The 16,952-nt window shown below is 36.8% G+C and overlaps 1 protein-coding gene across 2 annotated transcripts in view; it reads right to left on the bottom strand.

Annotated features, from left to right (window-relative positions):
- Positions 1-16,952, bottom strand: part of ANKMY2 (ankyrin repeat and MYND domain containing 2) — a 34,273-nt gene that overhangs the window by 14,001 nt on the left and 3,320 nt on the right. For both annotated transcript variants that reach the window (XM_019928198.3, XM_019928207.3), the window contains 3 exons: positions 12,720-12,784; positions 8,017-8,155; positions 6,223-6,321 (listed from right to left, as the gene is read on the bottom strand). In XM_019928198.3, coding sequence (XP_019783757.1) covers positions 6,223-6,321; positions 8,017-8,155; positions 12,720-12,784 — 303 coding nt within the window. The remainder of the gene's footprint in view (positions 1-6,222; positions 6,322-8,016; positions 8,156-12,719; positions 12,785-16,952) is intronic.

Raw genomic sequence — 16,952 nt, 5'->3', positions numbered from 1 at the left:
GTTGCGGAGCACAGGCTCCGGACGCACAGGCTCAGCGGCCATGGCTCACGGGCCCAGCCGCTCCGCGGCATGTGGGATCTTCCTGGACCGGGGCACGGACCCGTGTCCCCTGCATCGGCAGGTGGACTCTCAACCACTGAGCCACCAGGGAAGCCCAAGAAATAATCTCCTTTTAAAGACACAGAATTCACAATACATGAGAAGATTATGTGGATAACAACAACAAAAAAGCAACGTTCAATTTAAAATTGACCCTAAATGTTTAATAAAAGTTGCTTGTAATTTAAATGTCTCTTCTTCCACCCCTACACAAATGATATTCATTCTTCCCTAATCACATCTGGCTTTCTTTACACAGAATTTAAATTTATTCTGTATAAAGTTATTATCATTATAATTACTGTTCATATTGTTAAGCTAACCTCTTCCCCCCTTGAATTTGAGAAAAGCTTGGCCTCTTTGTGAAATGAATTAGAGAAAAAGCTTTTGCCCCCGTAAGCTTGGAATCCACATTACGGCTCCTCATAGATCCCTGTGCCACTTCTCTAAGCCATCTCCAGAGGTAAAAATTGTTCTAGGAAAGCAAAACCTTCCCTGGCGAAGCTGGTGGCCTGTGTTTTCCTGCTGCCTCCCCCTCCCTGGCTCCCTCTCCACTACTTCTCTGGAGCAAGAAAGTGGCCACTCTGGGCCAGCAGGCTGTGCCTGCAGGGCACATTTGCAGGTGCAGGCTCTTCCAGAATCTCCGGAGGACAGACTTCTTCCTCCGCTCTGCCTGAGGAGGGCTGAGGGACCAGCGGCGGAGAGTCCTGGGGAGCCGGCCCAGACGCCGGGGCTCCCAGAGAGGGGTCCACCCTGGGTGGCCCTTGTGGCCCCTGCCCACTTGTACACAGTCCAGGGAGCATCTGCTCGATCCTGCCAACAACAGGTGACCTGTGGGGGGATTGCATTGTGGGCCAGGTGGACCCTTGAGGTTGGCCAAGGGCTCAGCCTGCCTGAGAGTTCAAGGAGAACTCAAGAGTGGACCGGCTTCCCGCTGTGTCTCAGCAGAGGACAAAATATCTCGTGGTTTGTTGACCCTAAGACCACAGGTATAGAGAGATGGCACTTCCCTTCACGGCTCCACGACGCTGTCGGCTTTACCTGACTGCCTAGGAGATGCAGACCAAAGGGGATCCAATCTCGAAAGACTCTGCAATGCCTCCAGCAAAGGGCTTCTTCCGCGGAACGTGTTCTTACGACTACAACCACCCACAACCAAACCATAACCACAACCACCAAAGAAGAAAACTTAAATTAAGCAGATCAACTACAGTATGTAAAGAGACCTTCATGGACCACAGAAAGATTCCATTTTTAAAAGTTAGTAGACAAACTGAAAGAGGTAATCCTGGTTACTATTGAGAACTAAAATAGTAATGTAGAAGATGAAGGGGATGAAATATCTCAAAACAGAGAAAAACTAGGATATAGAAATCATTATAGAAGAGATGAGAGCTGAAAAACAGATCCAGGAAAAAAAAGAAATGGATGGAGAATTAATAATTAAACAAATGATAAAAGAACACATCCATGATATGAAGGGAAGTTTTAGTAGTGATCACAGTATCATTTTTGGTATTTGATGTTATTCTTAAATGCTGAAACACCAGTTTCTTTTTCTTTTCTTTTTTTAAAACCAGAAATCTCCATTGTATATATCTTGAGGAAAAGTCAAACAGTAACAGGAAATATTAAAAATATGAAATGTTCTGTTTAGAAAATGATCATTTCTACCTACATAATCTTCAAGAACGGAGAAAAATGACAATCAAGCAAATATACTACAAGCAGGATGTAAACATGACAGCGCCAAAAGTAACACAGATAATGGTGTGCAGGAATTTACAACTGTACATGAAGAAACTAAAGAAGATGAAGACAAATTGCAACTGCTTTCTAAAACACATCCAGCTTCAATAAAAAGACAGAGGTTCCTGTTTAAAAAAAAAAAAGGTGCTCTAAAATAGCTTCTAGAGACTTCCCTGGTGGTGCAGTGGTTAAGAATCCACCTACCAATGCAGGGGACTCGGGTTCGGGTCCTGGTCTGGGAAGATCCAACATGCCGCAGAGCAACTAAGTGCGTGCACCACAGCTACTGAGCCTGTGCCCTAGAGCCCACGAGCCACAACTACTGAGCACACATGCCACAACTACTGAAGCCCGCACGCCTAGAACCCGTGCTCCGCAACGGGAGGCCATTGCAGTGAGAAGGCCGTGCACCACAATGAAGAGTAGCCCCCGCTCACCACAACTAGAGACAGTCTGTGTGCAGCAACGAAGACCCAACGCAGCCAAAAATAAATAAATTAAAAAAAATTAAAATAAAAAATAAAATAGCTTCTATCAAAATAGACATAGGAATATTTGAAGGTAAAGGGATCAGAGGAAAATACAGACTTAGTTTGTAACTACATCTTCTCATCAGTCCCCCAACTAGTATACTCAGAAAAAGCCTTGTTAGCAGTTGGAAATATTTGTACATAAAATACTGGCTACCTAACAATGACACTGTCGTACGACTAGAGGTTTGTTAAAATTACACCTTTGTGAGAAGGAAAAAAATAATATTACTTTACTTTTTTCCAACATTAATCTTTCTCATTTTAGGTAGTACTTAGGTAATTTTGATATTTTATTTAAAAAAATCTGCCAATAATTTATATTAGAGTGATATACATATATATTTAAAGTTTATCTTTATACATTTTTACTTAATTTATATTTAAATTTTAAATTTGAAACTATTAAATATTTAGTTTTATGAGTTTTTAATTTATGAATTGTGAATACCTACAAATAAAATAGTACTATTAATATAGAAAATGAATGCTGGGGGTGGGGGCTGGGTGGGGACCAGTGCATCATTTTGTGCCATTATTACTATCACTGGACTTGAGTCTTCTAGACTGAATGGGCTCACTGAGTCAGCCCTCGGCAGGATTAATGAGAACATACACACAACCAGACACATGCTAGTACAATTTTTTACTTTCAAGGATAAACTGAAATTGAAATACAGTTCCAGACTAAGAAATGAAAAGTTGACAAAGAAAAATAAATTACATTCTCACTTACACAACCAGGATTTAGAAAACTGTGGAGTAACTTCTACATATGATTGAGAGAATAGAACAGTGATATAAGAATCATGAAACTAGCCAACATATGACTCGCATTTCAGAGAAAAAGAGAGTTTTGGTTATGATGGGTTTCAAACAATATACAACCTACGTACCATCTGAGAATGTCCTGTAACCAAAACCTAAATGAGAACAGAGATCTCAAGATGGAGCAACGAGAAAAGAGAGGAGAGAGTGAAGAACAAGAGCCCTTGGCAGCAGAGTTAGTTAATCCCAACGGGTGGAGACAGCACGATGGAGAAATTATACTGTAGATGGTGAGGACTGCTGAAGCAGAAAGAACACACCATGAATGACACTCTAATGACATATTGGCCCAAACATTCTAGACTTTCTCAGGCAAGTCCACAGCTAGTCGTAGTGGTGGAGGAGGAAAGGAAAGGCCTGTTGCCTGACAAGGCAAACACAGAGAATGTGGAGAAATAAATGAGTTATAAGGATTTCATCTTGTTGGGGTTGCTAAATGGGCAAATGCAAAACCTTAAGAGTAGGGCACTGGGTATAGTTTTGCTCTTGTTTCTAGATAGTAACTGAGAAATATGGGTTTAACTGGGAACACTGTGAATAGGAGAGTACGCACTGGTAGAATATAAAAGCATTCTTGATCTTTCAAGTTAATAAAAGGAAAAAGAAAATTTACTCTAACAAGACCAGGCCAATCACATTAAGGAAACACACACACACACACACACACAAACAGCCACATACTGAGTGAGACGGGAGGGACTTCCATGGTGTACTGGTAAGTGAGGAAAACAAGTTGCAAGGAATATATTTGTATGACCTGATTTGTAAAAGATGAAAAAATCTTGCACGTGTGTGAGTACATATGTATACATATTGATCTGCCTGAGGGGAATGAAAGTGGGAGAATGAGTTTTTAATAAGACTAACTATAAGGAGAATATAATGTCAACTTGAAAGGGTACAATGTAATTTTCTGTCTATGAAATTAGTCTAAATAGATTAAAATGGAATAAAAGCATTACCCTCACTTTAGGATGGAATTGTGGACAGGTGTACATTAGATTTTTATTAACGTAGTATTGATAGTATTAAGAAAACAGAGAAAAAGAAAAGCATTGTATTAATGGTTGAAAGTGCAGGCTCCTCCGCTTCCAGCCCTGTGATCTGGGGAAAGTTACTTAACCTCTATCTCAGCTCTATTTCATTACATTGTGGACATAATGAAAACTTGTAGAGTTAAAGAGAACTTCAAATCATCCAATTCCCTGGCTTCTTCGTACATATCAGAAAACTGAGGATCTGGAGGTGAAGGGATTTGCCTGTGATCTTGTAACTAATTAGGAGCAGATATGAACTAAAATATGAGTCTCATGATTCCTAGTTTAGTGTTTTTTCTTACTAAACTGACACCCTCAAAATTAGCTGAGGGCTGAGGTGGTAGCAACCAGGAAGCCCCTAACTGTGGGAGATAAATATTTCTCTGAAGTTTGCACAGCAAAGCCATACCTTTTTCAAATCCTCCTGAACTGAAGTAAAATAAAACAAGAATATTTGTTCTTAAAGAGCTGTCATAAATTGACTCAGTGACTGTTTTGACTTAATCAACAGTACTTACTATTAGTAGTTTTAAGTAATATAATAATAAAATTTAACACCATATACAGTTACTGTCCCCCGTATCTGACTAATTCCCACTGTACCTTAGCTTACATGTAATTTCTCTCTTGAAATTCCCTTGGAATGGGAGAGAAGATCCCTCCCTTTGATGTATTTTACGGAACCCTTAAGTCACCATTGGAATACATTTTCACATAGTCATTGCCTTTATCCTCTTAGCGCCATGAATGGAGGAACACCCTCTGTCTTATTCACCAAAGCATCTAGAGTGCTGCTTGGTCTACAGGTTGTGAATGTTAAGTATCTGTTTAATGAATCATTAGGCCTCACCGAGCTACTTACTACATTCCCAATAAATCAGATTATTTCTATCATTGCTTTTCTATCAATGGACTCTTCTAACTGCCAACTCATTGGGGCCAAAATACCAAACATCAAATATTCATTCCCACTCTCTTCTAAACCCCCTATATTATACCAAGTAACAGGATTAACACATCAAGAAATATTGGGCACACGCAATAAATGTTTGTGGTTGATGAGGATAATGAAACAGCTGTATATTGTATTATCATTAATGCTCCTTCCTAGTCATTGTTGTAATTATTATAAACAGCAATAACTGATGGCATTTATTGAGAGGTACATGTAAAGCTCTTTAGGTCTATCATCTCATTTAATCCTTTCAATAACCATGTAAACATTTTGCAATGAGGAAACTGAAGATCAGAATCATTAAGTAACTTGCTGTTAAGTGGTACAGCCAGAATTTCAACCCAGGATCACTGACTCCACAGTTCCTGTTCTTAAACATTAGGTTAAACTATTTCCTTAGAGGAGTAAAATATTCTCATTCAAGCATTTGACTGCAACAAAAAGGCCTCACCACACTCTGTATTTCAGAGTGGAGATTCAAAATAGCTTGTTCATGTTATCCAAAGTGTCATTAGGTGTTTCATTAAGTTAGACAAAACTGTAAACATTTGCTTTTTTAAAAATAAACATGACAGGGCTTCCCTGGTGGCACAGTGGTTGAGAATCTGCCTGCCAATGCAGGGGACACGGGTTCGAGCCCTGGTCTGGGAAGATCCCACATGCCACGGAGCAACTGGGCCCGTGAGCCACAATTACTGAGCCTGCGCATCTGGAGCCTGTGCTCCGCAACAAGAGAGACCGCGATAGTGAGAGGCCCGCGCACCGCGATGAAGAGTGGCCCCCACTTGCCACAACTAGAGAAAGCCCTCGCACAGAAACGAAGACCCAACACAGCCATAAATAAATAAAATTAAAAAAAAAAAAGTGAAAGGGAGACAAGGTCATTTACATGGCTGTTATAAAAAAAAAAAAAGAAAAGAAAAAGAAACATGACAGTATTTACACTCTGAGAAGCAAAGTGGTATTTTTTTCCATGGGGGAAACTCTGGGTATAAGCTAATGTAAAACTGCCATAAAAACTCACCCACAAAGGCTGCCATCTGAGCTGCTGTTCTTCCTACAGAGTTGACAACATCTGTCTCGGCACCAGCTTCCAACATTACCCACGTGATGTCTTTATTACCTAGAGTTAAAAAGAAACATACTTGTTAAAATTAAGGACTGCACAATTCAAATATTCCCTTTTAAATAATCTGTACCCTTTTTTTTCTGCTGAGTTTTAGGTTTCTATTTTGTGGATCTTTTCATTTTTTCCAAAATATAAATCATAACTATAGCAAAAAGTAAAATGCTATAGAACCCGCATAGAAATTAACCTTATTTTCTAGAAAACACATCAAGCAATACAAAAATGGTATGGAATTGAATATAACTTTTTTTTTTAACAAGACAAAGTATGTTTTTCCTATGATAATACTTAGTATTAAAAAAAGAATAATGCTTAGTATAAAGTCAAAACAAAGACAGAAAAAATAAAATGACTAAAAGTCTCCCCTTAATGTCTACTAACTCATCCCATCCTTCACACCTACAGGCCCTGAGATAACTACTGACAGTTGAGGATCTATCTTTTTACACTTTGTCCTATCTACACATTCATAGTGATTCTATTTGTGTTCTTTCACTAAAGGAATCCTTACAGATAATCTGCTATTATCAACTATACTCAGTGGACACCATTTCCCATTACTTTTTGCAAGCTTGAACTATGATTTCCTTAGGAACAGTTCCTGGAAAACACTGTAGGATCAAAGGTTATGCATATTACCAGGCTGCCTTCCAGCAAGGTTGGGCTGATGTACACTCCCCAAAACAGTGCACAAAAGTTCCTGTGCCAAGACTGGGCATCATCATTCCTCCTTAACCTTTGCCAGTATGTTTAAGTGAAAGGTTATCATTTGTTGTTCTAATCTGCAGATCTTTGAGAGCGTTTTAAGCTTATTAGCCAGTTGTATTACTTTTGTTCTCTGTTCAATTTTCTGTCTAATTTTCTACTGTAGTATTTGTTGTTTTCTAACTGACTTATAAGAACTCTTCATATATAATGATACAACCCTTTTAGAAATGGTAATAACTATTTTCCTTAGTTTTTTAATTTATATTTTAACTCTATGTATGGTATTTTCTATATATGGAAATGTTTTAAGATTTTATGTAATCAAATTAGGCAATGTTGCCCTTTTTGAATTCTATATTTTATACTATGCTTAGAAATGCTTTTTTTCCCCCTGGATTATAAAAATACAGATTACTGCTTTTAAAGCATGGTAATATTAAGTTACATATTTATTTTCTTAAAAAACTGTAACAAGGACAGATAATTCCACTTAATTTTAGATATTTCCCAATTGTCTTTCTTCAGCAAATTATAAGCAACATGAATCAGAGTAAGTTTCTAAATGGATCATCATATTTAGTACTTAAATGTCACTGAAGCAAATAGCCCTATCATAGCAGGTGTTCTCTCAAGAGAACAACAAAGAAGCTTTCATATTACTTCAAAATATAAAACTATAGAACAGCAAAGGAACTAAATTGTAAGAATAATAGATCTAGCTCCACAACTCTAAACAAAATATATTGTCAATACAAAGAATCAAGTGATTTAAATAACTAAAGAAACATCACCAAATAAACTATATAACATACTTCATACATTATAGCTTTTCAAAACCGATTCCCACCATGTCTTTCCACAAGACATGATCTTAAAATTACTATAACAAAAATGCGCTTAATTTAAAAATGTACACATTCTTATAACAAATTTGTATAGGTGACTATTATTGGTATATTAGAATAAATGCTAAAACTTCACCAGAAAGTGCAGCAAACATGAGGGCTGTGTATCCATGTTCATGTTGATGACAATTTACATCAGCTCCATGTCGTAAAAGTAATTTGCACATATCAAGTTTTCCTTTATATGCAGCATGCATTAGAGGAGTCATTCCATTCTTTAACAGAAAGGGAAAAAAAGTATTAAGTTTACTTATTTACCTTTCCCCCTGCCTATGAACAATTCCTGCAATTAAATTAAAACACAAAATAAAATGAATTAATAAAATCATCTTTATAATCTGCATTTTTATACTCAATTCCCCACTTGGATCTTCCATAAACTGCTGAAGAAAAAAGATGGTTTTATTACCTGAGGTTTTCTACAGATTAGCAAACAGATTCAGAGAAGAATTGCTCAACTTCACATGACTAGTAAAATGGCCAGGGCAAGGACCAAAACTTAAATTTATCAGGGCTCTCATCTCTACTACACATACTTAGCTCCTGGGGAAACAAATGAACAAGCAGATACAAATGCGTTAAAAAAAGAAAAGAAAAGAAAAAAGTAAGGAAAAACCTTAAAACAAATAGAATGCTTATCAAGGGGAAAGTTGAATATGGTATATCCATAGCATGGAATAGTATGGAATAGTGTGATGTTACTAATTGAATACATTTGTATCTATTGAATTGAAAAAATTTCCATGAATTACTGCCAATGAGAAAAACAAGATGTGAGAAATGTATGTTAGAGTGTTCTCATTTTTAAAAAATGATCCTCAAAATCATATTTATATTTTGATCATATATATGATTTGGTTATATATATGATTATATGAATATGGAGAAATGATTGGTAGTGTTTATACCAGGCTACACTGTTTAGTCTCCATATGTTTTGTCCATATCCAATGAAACATCCAACTTTATATGTTGACTACCTAATACTATTTGGTGGATAAATAAATGAGATGTTCCCTGTAAGTAAATCTTCTCAGAATCCAGGAGAGACTCTCTGAGTGCTGGAATTTCAGAGTTACTCTGGATGAAAACCTCTCTAAAACACATAATCTCTTTTTTAAGCAAATCTTAGAATACTAACATAATTTGAATTGTTCTTGATGATTCTAGACTATTATAATGAACATCGTCATCAATATTATCAGAGGTTTGTTGATGTGAGAATCATAGGAAGGTTCTACACGAGGCAACTTAGTAGTAGTCAATGTTTCTTGAGAGTAGTAACGGGAAACTGATAAGGAGATTAAAACTTTAGTAGTTTAAAAAACTTTAAATATGATGACCCTAAAAATAAAGTTTCTCTCCCATAATTTTTAAATCAAAGAATTCATCAATATTAGTCTACTGAGTTACAACTCTATATCATTAAATGCAGCATTCATTCATTCAGCAAATATTTATTGAGTGCCTAAGATATGTCAGACACAGATCTATGCACTGTGGGTAGCAATGAGCAAATTCCATGCCCCTAAAGTCTAAGTCCCTGGCACTAAATTTTAGTAGGGGTGACAAGGCAGATGGTGATAATAAGTGCTATAGGGAAACAGCATCGAGTAAGGGGGAGAGGGAATGGCAGAAGGTAAGAAGAGATCGTTATTTTTAAAAGAACAGTCAAAGAATGTCCCTCTGAGCAGGTGGCATTTGAACAAAGCCCTGGAAGGAGCAAAGGATGTAAATAACTAGAGGAAGAATGCTCCAGTAAAGAGAATGCAAGTGTAAAACTCTTTGGGGGAGAGGATCATTGGGTTCAAGGAATATCAAGGAGGCCAAATCTGTACGCAGCTCACTCATAGAAGCTCCAGGAACCTCCTTGTCTTGAATTTGGTGCCCCTAGGTTTAAACATTAAGTACAGGAGTGTGTGTCATGTTTTAACCTTAAGTAGGATGCCAATGCTTGTGGAAGGTTTCTGCAAACTTATTCAAGTTACAGAAAAGCCATTCTACCTTAAGTTGTTAAAAGTTTTTACCCCCAGTAGTTAAATATTATCAAATGCATTATATCTATTGAGATGATCATATTTCTCTTTTATTCTGTAATACAGTGAATTACATTGAAAGATTTTCTAAACTGAACCATCCTATCATTCTTGGAGAAACCTTACTTGGTTAAGTCTTATTATTCTTTTGATACACTACTGGATCAAGTTGGTAATATTTTATATAGTGTTTTTGCATCTGTATTTACAAAGTGAATTGAGCCCACAGTTTGCTTGGGCTTCTTCCTGTTTTGGCATCAGCATTATGCTAACTTTATCAAATGAGTTAGGCACCTTCCCATCTTTTTATGAACTAATGGTACAATCTGTGTAAAATGAGAATTAAATGGTCCTTGAATGTTTTGTAAAGCTTACTCAGGTGTGCAGCTTTAGAAGGTAGTTGGCACTTAAATACATTTATACAAATCTTCCTTAATTATCCCAGTTTTTCTATTTCTATATGAGATAAATACGTTCATTTTTATTTTTCTAAAAAATCACTACTTTCATATGGGTTTTCAAATGAATTGGCTTTGAAAAGTTATGACAATTCCTCTTATAATTGCAGTTATGCTCTTACTTCCTTGGTGTTTATTTATTATTTTCTTGCTTATACTTTCCAAATTGTGTCTATTTTTTTGGTCTTAAATTGATAACTTTGTTTTATCTTTTCTTTTTTAACAGCTTCACTGTGATATAATTTACTCATTTAACGTTACAATTAAATAGTTTTAAGTATTTTCAGAGTTGTGCAACCATCACCACAATCAATTTTAGAATATTTTTGTCAAAACCAAATGAAATACCATACCTATTAGCAGTCATTGCCGTTACCCCTCCCCATCCCATTACCCAGCCTTAGGCAACCGCTAATCTACTTTCTGTGTCTATGAACTTGCCCATTTCGGACATCTCCTGTACATGAAATCATACAATATTAGTCTTGTTTGATTGGCTTCTTTCACTTGGGAGAATGTTTTTGAAATTCACCCATGTTGTAGCATGCACCAGGACTTCATTCCTCTTTGTGACTGAATAATATTCTGTTGCATGGATACACTACACTGTGTTTATCCACTTATCAGCTGATGGATGTTTGGACTGTTTCCACCTTTGGCTCTTATGAATAATGCTGCTATAAACATTCATGTTCAAGTTTTTGTATTGTCATATGTTTTATTTTTCTTAGTTACATACCTAGGATGGCTGAGTTATATGGTAACTCCATGTTTAATCATTTGAGGAATTGTCAACCCATTTTAAAGAGCAGCTGCACCATTTTATATTCCTACCAGCAAAGCACGAGGGTTCCAGCTTCTCCATATCCTCACTAATACTTGTTATTATCTATATATTTTTTTTTATTATTGCCATCCTAGTGGGTGTAAAGTGGCCTCCCATTGTGTTTTTTTTGTTTTTTGTTTTTCCTTTGCGGTACGCGGGCCTCTTACCAACGTGGCCTCTCCCGCCGCGGAGCACAGGCTCCGGACGCGCAGGCTCAGCGGCCATGGCTCACGGGCCCAGCCGCTCGGCGGCATGTGGGATCTTCCTGGACCGGGGCACGAACCCGTGTCCCCTGCATTGGCAGGCGGACTCTCAACCACTGCGCCACCAGGGAAGCCCATAAACCAGTTTTTAACAGTGTTAATTAAATGTAAATGGAGATGTACTATTTCTGTCTTATATAAAGTGCATAGACTGTTAGGTTATTCAAATTTTCCATCCCTTGAATACTCTTTTCTACTTATCATTTTCTAAAAGATGCTATCGTGGTCTTACAAATTTCTCCTTTGAATTCTACTTTTTTCTTTATAACCTCAAAGCTTATAAGATTATTAGTGAAGGCTTAAGGCTGGTATATTCCTGGTGGTTTATCAACTTTCTATAAGAAAGAGTCTACATCTTTTTTTTTTTTTTTTTTTTTTTTTTTTGCTTTAAACTTTTTTTTGCGGTAAGCGGGCCTCTCACTGTTGTGGCCTCTCCCGTTGTGGAGCACAGGCTCCGGATGCGCAGGCTTAGCCGCCAAGGCTCACGGGCCCAGCCGCTCCGCGGCACGTGGGATCTTCCTGGACCGGGGCACGAACCCGTGTCCCCTGCATTGGCAGGCGGACTCTCAACCACTGCGCCACCAGGAGAAGCCCTTTAAACTTTATTTTGTCTGATATTAACTTTACTACCCATGTGCGGGTAAAGGGTTAACAAAACACCTCCTTTGCTGCATGAGAAACTGAAATTCAGTTAATGTTCTAGTACTAGAACTGTCCTGTATAATACCTACTAGCCACACATGGCTAATGGCTGCCATACTGGACAGCTCTGAAGAGAAACTACCATCTCAGAAAGTTATTCTGGATTGCAATTGTTCTAGAAAGTTAAGTTTAGGTCAGTTAACCCTCCGGAGAAGTAGAATTGCTGGATCAAAGGTATATACATTTAAAAATGAGAAATATTCTAAAATTTTCTCCAGAATATGATGCCAATTTATACCTAATCCAGTAGCATATAAAAGTCCAGTGTTTCACAAGAAATGATATGGAATTGGTTTAATAGTCACTTATTTGATTACCAGTAAAATTAAACATGTTTTTACATCCTTATTATCTTTTGCAACCTGTTGCTGACATTTGCTTTAGAGCTTAGGATAACTTGAGCACAAATGCTAGAAAACAACTCTTATTATTAGATTTTATATATTACCCATTCTCACAGGAAGTAAAACTTTATTAAATGTTTTAAATTTTACCTCATCCAAGCAGTTGACATGAACATTCTTGCTGGCTAACAATGTTCCAGCTTCTTGGACAGTACCTTAAAAAAAAAAGAAAGAAAGTGCAAAGGTTTTTTTATATCTAGAATAGAAAAAAAATCTAACGTCAAGGAAACAGACTTTAAAGGGTTACCTGTAAAACTAAGATGAGTCAGGTCAGGTTGCTAAGAAATAAAGCGTCAATCGCATACTGTTTATTCCGCAAAGTAATTATCCCAGAGAACAGATTCATATAGACTAAAATAGCTGCATCTTGCTTTTACTTCCATTGGCCTTATAGTATATTAAACTGGCCACATTTTCCTTTTGGCAGTAATACAATAACCACAAAGCATAACACTTTTAATACTGAAACAAATCTTAAAGGGCATCTAATCCAACCCACCATCTGAAGCTTAAATTGCAGTCAATGTAATAACAGTTCAAAATACAGTCAGTATTTATATACCTTGTCACCACTACGTCCTGTGAATTGATGGCATGCTCCTAATAGAATTCTTGGTTTGGAAATGCTGAGGTAAATGTATCTTTTATGCCTCGAACTATATAAAAGTGCCATATGGTCAGTATTCAGACTCTCATACTGAAAGCCATCTGATGTAAACCTGAAGGTCAGTCTCTGTAAATTTGTAAATAAGCTGTAATTGGGCCACGACTATCAGGTTTTCCAGCCTTCTGTAAGGCATACTAAGGCATAGTTGCAGGAGAGAATGTTGCTATTATCATCCTTAATAGGAGCCAATCACATGTTCTGCCAAAAAATTTCTGGTGTGACAGGGAACAGGATAATGAAATTGCATGTTCTCAGGGAGAAAGGATGAGATAAGCCTCTCCTCTAAAAGGACATAAAAGAATAGAAGCATCCTCAACTAGGAGTTATTTCTTGTCTTTAAATTTAGAATTATAGTTCAAGAATGTGTTAAACTTTGCAGTTCTTCCAGAGCTAAAGGTGGAATGCAGAGTGAAGCTTAGCCTGCTTCTTTCTACCCAACCTGCTTCTTAGGCACATGGTCTGAGTGCCCCTCACCAACAGAGGGGAGATACAGAAATGTCTCCTAGTTTGATAGCGAAATAGCTCAGCTGGGGAAATGTCAAGTGAGTGATCTACAAGGCCCCGAATTATGACAGCAGCTATTGTGCCAAGAGTTCATTTGTCTGGTCCCACACTCCACCTGAGGGCAGCTGGTATCACTGGCTGAATGGCTACAGAGGGACAGGGGAAAGCCTTCAAGCATGCAAGCAAGTTGTGCAGGGCAGCTTATCCATACCTGTGGCTTCTCACCAGAGACTCTCAAACATCTCTGGAAAGGAATTAGAACAAACTCCTGCACACCAATTTCACTTGAGGAAGATGCTTCAGCTGAACCCCATTATCCACTGAGGAATAACTGAAGTTATTTTCCATCTGACTGAGAGATGTTTATGCAATAAAGGGAGAATACTATAGGGATTGTGATCATGCCAGAGCCTGCTATATGTTAGGGAAAGGATGGGGATTGCAATCATAAACATTTGGCTCATATTAGACAACAGGCCAATAATTCTATAAAATGTTTAGCCCAGTGGCTAACAATGTACAGTAAATCTGTCCAATCGCAGGGCAATTAAAAGAAAAAAAGTGAGTTGTTCACTCACATACCATGGAATACCAGTTAGTCTTTTGAAATGCAGGGATCAGGATGGGAAAATTTTTCTGAAACTGTTTGGGCTTCTAGAGAATGAAAACATATTTTGGAAAATAGATGAGCAAAATACCCCCAAGAGGAAAAACTTTTGATGATTTCTAACTTGGAGTTCCTAATTTAATGACATTAGGAAACTGTAGAAGGTCTAGAATAGCATGGAAATGGGAAACACATAGTTTACACAGAAGGATTTTTATTTTTTGTCATTCCTTACTGTGCATAGTATACTCTCAAACAATATTTTGCAATTAAAAGATTATTTGCTTTACCTGGGAAAGAAATATGTTAAATCTGATTTAACAAACTCTTAAGATGAGGGGATGTGGTACTATAAAGGGGATGGGAAATGAGTCAACATTTATCCTCATTGGAGACAAAAAAGAATAGACATAAATGACGAAAATAATATTTAATAATTTGTTTCCCTTGTGAGAATTTCTCCAAGTTGCTCCAGAGAAGAAAACACAACCCAACCTGCTCCATTAGGGTGGGATAGATAACTTATCTGGATGGACGAGCATTTTAGCAGAGAAGAGATGATGATAAGAGTGATATTCTCACTGTTACTACCCTCTCTTGTATCACACTAGAGCCCTTTCAGGACCACTATAAAACTGAACAAGTCATATAAAACCCTCAGTTTTCTTATATAGGAAGCAGAAATAATAACATCCATCCCACAGTGTTCTTAGGACTAAGGGCTTGGCTTGGTGCGGGGCACAGAGTACAACCTCAGTGCATATTAGATGCTCTTGTTATTTATATTTACAGCAGCATAATATAATTCATTGCGACATTTCTGATATCTAGTTTGGGACCACTGGTCTCTACTGAAGACAAGGAGAAGTAGCCAAAACAAACAAAAAGGGAGAAACAAACTAACATGTCATTTTCTGTTTCCAGCCATCCATCAGATAGTCATGAGATCTGAATATTTATGAGTTTCAATCATTTAGTGGGATCCCTCAACAGGAATGTTTTGAGGAATCTATATCTAAGTTAAGTATTTAAAAAACTATTTGGCTTGTTAGTTGCTGTTACATTTATGTATAAGTAAAATCATGTATAAATAATTAAAGTGTCTGAATTTAAAAATAATATATGGATACAGACTTAATCATAGATACATAGTTATAAATGTATTTTAAAATAGACTTCTAATTACAACATATATTTTGAAATAGTGAATCTGTTTGAGTGTAAAGTTTCTAAATTCTATGTGTATCTATTTTTAGACTTTGTAACAAAATGTCTTCAAGTTAGGATTATGAATCACTACATAAAAATTAGAGTAACTAAAAGAGCTGTTGTTTTGTAAAGGAAGACAATGAAGCCCACAGAGGTTGCAAAACCTGCCCAGTCATATAGTTAATGGTAACTACGTATTTGAATTTAAATTTGTCTTTGAACTCTATGCTATAATTATTAGTAGACCTGAATCTTTCTATATACCAGAGGTACTAGAAATAACATTATTAACTACACAGGACCTTAGAGCAGGATCTTTTAACAGTCCCAAATTGTAAACAACTGAAATGTCCATCAGTGTCACCAGATAAGCAAATAGTAGTATATCCATACATAGAAAATAAAAGAAAAAAATAAGAAATTATTGGTGCAGTATGGATGAACATGAATATCATGATGCTGAGTGAAATGTCATGCAAAAAAAAAGGAATATTTATTATACTTACTGTATAATTCCACTTACATAAAATTCTAGAATAGAGAAATCTAATCAATAGTGACATCTATCAGTGGTTGCCTGGAGACAGGGGTGGAGGGAGTGACATTACAAATGGGTATGTAGAACGTTTTGGGGGTGACAGAACTGTTCACTGTCTAGATTGCAGTGGTTTCATGGATGTATACTTATGTCAAAACTGACTTTTAAAAAGTGTACACTTGAAATATGTACCATTTATCATACTTTAGTTATACTCCAATAAAACTGGTAGAATAAACCTTATTGTCCGAGTCCGCTTCACATCTCCTTTAACACAAACAATAATAATAAAAAAAATAATTACGTTACTTTCTTGTGAAATTGGCAGCAGTGATCCCAGGGATTTCAAGTACTAAACAAGATAAGTAATGAAAGACTTTCTGGCTTATATTCTTAAAGTTTAATTTATTTTGAAATAGTGCTTCCTCAGTGTTTAATGAAAAAGATATCAGAGCTTAGAAGAATGGGTCAATCTACAAATAATATAACCCAGTTAACTGTGCTTAAGTGATTTCATTTCTCTTCTGAAATGTTGTGAAATGGATGCTGTTAGTGACTATGATTTAAATGGATATGTGAGAAACAGCTTCTCAGTTTCATCTGGAACTTCTTTTTGGCATTCTAACAAATAAACAACCTGTAGAATACCTAGAATGTGCATTTACTCAGAAGAAGAAATTGTTTAAAAGTGTCCGGTAGCAATGTGCGGTATTCTCTGGACTGTAAGTCCCACTTACAATCGGCTTAACTTCTGGAGGGCAGTGGTTAGCCGGAGGGAGAACTCAAAAATTTGTTGAG

Source organism: Tursiops truncatus, chromosome 9 (genome assembly GCF_011762595.2).
Source record: "Tursiops truncatus isolate mTurTru1 chromosome 9, mTurTru1.mat.Y, whole genome shotgun sequence".
In the NCBI taxonomy this organism is placed as follows: domain Eukaryota; kingdom Metazoa; phylum Chordata; class Mammalia; order Artiodactyla; family Delphinidae; genus Tursiops; species Tursiops truncatus.
Note: the sequence above shows the minus strand (reverse complement) of the source record. Positions and strands in the feature narration are given on the sequence as shown.